Below are 5,544 nucleotides of genomic sequence, written 5' to 3'. Positions count from 1 at the left end.
AAAGGAGGTTCCGAAGACAGGAAGAAAATTCGAAGGAAAAAAAAAGAAGTGCTCCGTACATTAATGACCCGGTAAAACCCCCATCGTCATCTTCTCCCCACAGCAACCAACGGGGCCGGCCCTGGGCTGAAGACGTGGGATCGGCTGGGATCAGCTGGGCTTTGACTAGGGTCCGACAAGGGGGCATCGGCAGCTCGCAGGGCTTCACTTCCATCTCCGCCATCGCGACTGGCCAGAGCTCTCGGCCGCTCTGCCTCAAGTTCTCAACTCTCTCAGCCAAGCCTAGGGCAGTCCCTCGCTTTCCCCCGCCCATCGGCCCAGTACGTGACCCCGGTCCTGGCCCCGGCTTCTGTCTCGTGCGATTTGTATGTATGCGTGCTGGGCTAGACTCCGCTCTCGTTACCTACCTGGGAACCTCAGGATTGCTTATCACTGCCACATCGTCCCGTGCAACCCAAACTTCAAACCGACCGCGGTCCTCGAATAAACAGTTTGGACCTGCCAGAGCCTCTTGTTCACACCGATTTGGCGTTGCAATTGGCTCGCTATCGGTCACTAGGAGAAACACAGGGTCTAGTGGGCGCTGAGACACTGTTCTTGCGGCGCTGGCACAGCTGGCTTACAGAGCATCCTGTTTCGGAAGGCAAGTGGATACACTGTAAGCACAGATGGAGCTTGGTGCGTGGTAATAGCTCGGGAGCTTGGGAAGAAAAGAGACACACAGAAAGAGAGCTTTGTTAGAGCTCTGCTGAAGCTTCAAGCTCAGCCTGGAGCTGGGTCTGGGGCTGGGGCTGGGGCTGAAGCTCGGAATATTAGCAGACACCAAACCCGGACCAGGCGATGCACCGAGATGACGACTGACAACGACCGTTCTGACAGAGCAACAGAGTTCGAGTCTTGCCCCGGTTGTCCATGTCGACTCCCTGATAGTGATCCATCCAGCTGGTCTAGGCCTGGGTCTTGGCTGACCTGGCTTGACTGGCTGGCGAACAGACGGGCGAATGGCAGTTTGCCCTGCGATCAATGGCGACGCCAACATCAGCGGCGCTGGTCAAGCATTTGAATGATGCGGATTTGACGGCGCGACACTTGAGTTCAGGGCACGGGTGTTGAAGGCTGCCAGATGCCAGATGCCAGTCAAAGTCTGTCTAAGACCGGCTGGCGGTGAAGCGGCACGCTCAGTCTTTCATCTCCACAATGAGCACCGTGCATCGAGGAACAGCGATAGAGACATTGGTTTTAACGCACGTCGGTACGTGTATCTCGCTCAGTGGTCAGGCCGATCCGAAGCCGGCGGCTGGGGAGATGAAGGTCGAATGGTGGTTATCCGAGTTGCGACATGGTCGCAGAAGCGGCCGGTGTTTGTCTCCAAGGACACAGTCAGTTTGGATCCTTCTGCGTCTCGTAGACTTGTTCGACGGGGCAACAGAAGCAACAGGGGAATCGGGACGAGCAAAGATTCGGGCGCCAGTCCCATATGCTCCCCCGCCTACAGAGCACACTACCGCGCGGCGGGCTGCAGATGTGCTGCATAGCTGATGCGCGTATGCGAGCTCGATGCAGAAACTGTGCAGTACCCACGGATACGTTTGGATGGATAGTCGATGAAGATGGATACCTCGGATGCAGAGCTGCACTTTGCATTGCGGACAGATGGCCGGGCTGCATCAAGCTGCTGCAGCTACTGCATGCAGTCCAGGTTTCCAGAGTATTACAGCCATGTTTCTGATGCTCCGCCGTGTTGGCCGGCCCGCCCTAGCTTCCACAGGGTCGAAGCTCCCCCGGCGACCGCGGCTGTCGACGGTGAGATGCTCCAGCTTCTTGCAGGACGAGTTACGCACTCACGACTCACGAAGTGGGGTTGAAGAAGCTCTCGATACAGGCGAGACAGGCTCTCGTGCCTCTCGTTTTCCTCTGGGACGACATGACAACATCAGCAACGGCAGGATCCTGGTTTGAAGCTCCAGAGCTCCACTTACAAGGCCCGGCCAAAGGCATGTTTGTCATATTTCCGTGTGCACAGAGGTTTGGGCCAAAGAAGAACCCCTCTCGGTGGTGACCACCATGCAGCATCCCCGGCTCCCTCGAGACGCCCGCCGTCTTACTCTGTAGGGGACCTTTTGTTTACTTTGGACTGTTCTTGGAAAGCTCGTCTTCAAAAAATTAACTCGATCGACAAGCCGGCTTTCGGCCTTGGGCCAACCTTGACCGTGAGCATGACCATGTTGATCACCTGGGCGTCTCGAAATAGGATTGAAGAATTCCATCCCGCCAGGGGTTGCGCAACAATGGATGAGGCTCACGATTTCAAGAATGGACGAAACGTTCATAAAGCTCTTGACTTCGCTTAAAGGGCCGATGCCATCGTCAACCCTGTTGATATTGACCGGCCTACCCTGTCTTGTTCCGCTCCTAATCTACGGTTGCTTGGTTAGAGAAAAAAAAAATCGTCTATGGGTCGCGTCCCTATTCACCGAGCCCTGGAACCCCGCGACACTTTACCGGACGGGTACACTACGAGCGAGAGGCTACGCACAGCCCACTCATCCTCCCGATTCCAAGCCACCGGCTGCCATTGGCGCACTAGCGACTGGCGTTGGGATCGTGATTGCGAGTCGACAGCTTCAAGTCCAAGCGGGTGCACAGGCAAGTGCACTTGGCCGTCGGTGAAGGCGGGTGGAGGAATGTAAATGATCACTGACAGTGAGTGTGGCTGACGCAAATTGCCATGTCGAGCTTGTCTGATCTGATGACGGGCCGCCGCCTTGGAACTATTCAGAAGGGCGCCTCAAACCTTGTGACGAAAGTCGGAGCTACGGCGTTATGCCTGGCGCCATGGAGAACATCCTCGGTGCTACAAGATGAGTCTCCTTTCGCGTTGCTCTATCAATCGCACGAGCTTCACGCCAACAAGGGTCCAACACGAACAGGTCAGCGGGACCAACTCCTGAAAGCCTTGAGAGTGTAAGATGAGGATGCTCAAACAGCAAAATGCGGATGAAATAATCGGTATCCAGCATCGCCCGATCCCGGGCCAGGACCAAGAAGCGACCGAAACCCCAACACCACCACGCCACTCCTCCATCAATGCGGTCGGAGAATTACTGACATAAGCTAGTTGGAGGCACGCCGCACGACTACTGATTGGGTTGCGATAATACGCATATAGCCCGATCGCGATTTGACTCATCAGACGCGAGAAGGAAATTCGAGAAGAAATGGGCACAACAAAAACATGGTCTTCAGGCATCTTCCCATGCCTCAAGACATGGTCTCACCCGGCATTTACACATCGAGAAAAACAAGGTCTGGCCATCATCCATGACTTTGAGGCTAACAAGTCAAGCTTGCGTATCCGAACTTCGTACAAATATGGGCGGCGACGTAGAGGGCGATGTGAGAACCCCCCCATCGGCCATCTCGATGTAAAAAAGCATCGATCACGCACCTCCCGTCCCGATCACCTGCGGCCGGTCTAGTCCGGCTCCAAAACAGACGTCATCCTCTCGGGGTCAAGCCTGGCAGTGATCGTCAAGATTCAAGAACACCCCCCGGCCTGCGGCCCCTCCCCCAAGGCAGAGCGCTCGTCTCGCCGTCGTGTATCGAGATCCTGCTTAGCCGGGCCGTCATTCTCATGCGGTCACATCGTTCTTTTCTGGAGCATTTGCACAATTCGAAGCATCACGACCATGGGTATACTGGATCCAGTGCCAGGGCCGCATCGACAGCGACCCCGTACCCATCAACAACCGAAAACAGTGCCAATCACTAGAGAGATGGCTCACACGTACGACAACATGTCGGTCAAGCTTGACCGAAACGAGAGGGGACTCGACTCGGAGGCGAGAGAGAGCGACAGATGCCACCGAGAAACAGGATTGGATGGCTCGCCTTGTTTGTTTATTCGCGCGCACAAGACTTGGCCTTCGGCGCTACCAGGCCGTGATGCCTTGGATTGATGAGGCCATCTCGCGCTATTGAAGATTACCTGCATGATAGGGAAGACAGGCATCGGAAACAATCCAATGAGGCGTCCCAATGCACTCGGGAGCTGTCAGAGCCAAACTTTCAGCTTGAATTTGACATTGATAGAAGGTTTGTAAGCCTTGTCGTACGCCCGGTATAGACACATCAGTCAGTGCCGCGTGACAAAATCCGCGATGGCGTTGTCCCCTCCCTCTCCCTCGGGTCTCCGTGCCCCTCCTCTTCCCCTCTCCTGTTCCTCAGCTTTACTTGCGCACACAGAGAGAGCCATCACTGCTTCCCCTCTTTTGCTCCTTGACCCCTCCAAGACCACGATCAAACACCTTTTACGCGGCCCACCATGGATAACGTGGAGAAGCAGAGAGTCGTCGCTCAAATCCTGCTCACATCGTTTTTGGTCTCTGGCTGAACGTTTGAGGATCGTCTCTAGCCTTGGACCCAGTCCAATGGACAAACGGTGCCGTTTAGGCCGTTATGGAGCTCTTTCATTGTCTCGTCATCGTTGGTACGGCTATGGTGAAGCACGAAAGCGGGTGCAGACGGCGCGGGCGCGTTGCACCGCGGGTGGGAAGCAAGCCACTCTCCATACTCAAGTGAGGGGAATTTTCCTCGCTCTCTCTTCTCGTTGGCGGGCACTTTGTTTACAAACTGCGGTTTCGCGATTCATGTCAACAATGGGCCCCTGCAGACCCTGTTTCTGGATCCTAGCTTCAACGCGAAGTCATGTGTTGTTTCACGTGATTCCGACAAGGATGGTGTCTCCAGCAGTGACGTCTCTAGCCGCCGTCATCCCGGTTTGGCAGCTGGTTGGACGGTCCGGTTGGGCGAACCTGGTTCAAGGTTGACGTTTGGTGGTGTGGTAGTGGGGGAGGGAGGGAAGAAACCGACGAGGGGGGAGAGGTTCTCGAATGGGACGTGCTGATGGGACAGGAACCAGGAACGTCCGAGCGGAGCTTCAGCTCAGGTTTGGGGGCTCAGTGGAGTCGGCATCCCTCGGCATGGCTCGTCGTGTACGGACGAACTCCGATTTTCATTCATTCTTTCTGCGGCCACGAATTGCGGATAACATCACATCATTGAAGCCGGGAATCCGTCAAGATGACCCCCGGGTTGTGAGGGTCAATACAAGAGAGGCGCCGCTTCGCAACTGCTGACGATACCATGATGATGACAAGGCTGGCGAAGGATCTTGGTGTCAGCGCAGGGGGTGTTTACTCTATGGATAGAGCTCCTCTTTCATGCTTCCTTCACCCCTCTTTCGAACCTCTCTATCTTACAGTCTCAATCGCCGACCCCGGAACCACTGGATGTTGCTGGGCTGAGACTGACTTTGGACTTGCTTGGAGAGCATGGGATTCTGGGACTGGGTTCCCCGCTTTCGCTATCAAGGGGAGCTCTATTTCGGGGCGCAGCAACCACGGGCAAACAGCTCCCAAGCACCCAAGCTCCCAAGACCTCACCCACTTGGTTGATGAACGATTCCTCAGCTCTCGGCTAATGCGATACGAAGATCCAAAGTTGGGTCGAAACATGTCGCCATGCATGCGGACCGGGGACTGA

General features: G+C 55.5%; 3 protein-coding genes across 3 annotated transcripts; 2 read left to right on the top strand and 1 right to left on the bottom strand.

The window, feature by feature from the left end:
• Window positions 1-403: 403 nt before the first annotated feature.
• On the bottom strand, window positions 404-1,998 carry CPAR01_05620 (uncharacterized protein; the record flags this gene model as incomplete). The annotated part of the gene is made up of 4 exons (XM_060489896.1): window positions 404-545; window positions 624-1,047; window positions 1,494-1,681; window positions 1,853-1,998. The coding sequence occupies 4 exons, from the start codon at window positions 1,996-1,998 to the stop codon at window positions 404-406; spliced, it is 900 nt and encodes a 299-aa protein (XP_060351362.1).
• Window positions 1,999-4,160: 2,162 nt separating this feature from the next.
• Window positions 4,161-4,829, top strand: CPAR01_05619 (uncharacterized protein; the record flags this gene model as incomplete). Its single annotated transcript, XM_060489895.1, has 1 exon — window positions 4,161-4,829. One exon carries the CDS (start codon window positions 4,161-4,163, stop codon window positions 4,827-4,829), a length of 669 nt encoding a protein of 222 aa, XP_060351361.1.
• Window positions 4,830-5,145: 316 nt separating this feature from the next.
• Window positions 5,146-5,544, top strand: CPAR01_05618 (uncharacterized protein; the record flags this gene model as incomplete). Its single annotated transcript, XM_060489894.1, has 1 exon — window positions 5,146-5,544. The coding sequence occupies one exon, from the start codon at window positions 5,146-5,148 to the stop codon at window positions 5,542-5,544; it is 399 nt and encodes a 132-aa protein (XP_060351360.1).

This window comes from Colletotrichum paranaense (assembly GCF_030867605.1).
Source record: "Colletotrichum paranaense strain IMI 384185 chromosome Unknown Scaffold_4.1, whole genome shotgun sequence".
NCBI lineage: Eukaryota > Fungi > Ascomycota > Sordariomycetes > Glomerellales > Glomerellaceae > Colletotrichum > Colletotrichum paranaense.
This window is presented reverse-complemented; position numbering and strand designations above follow the sequence as displayed.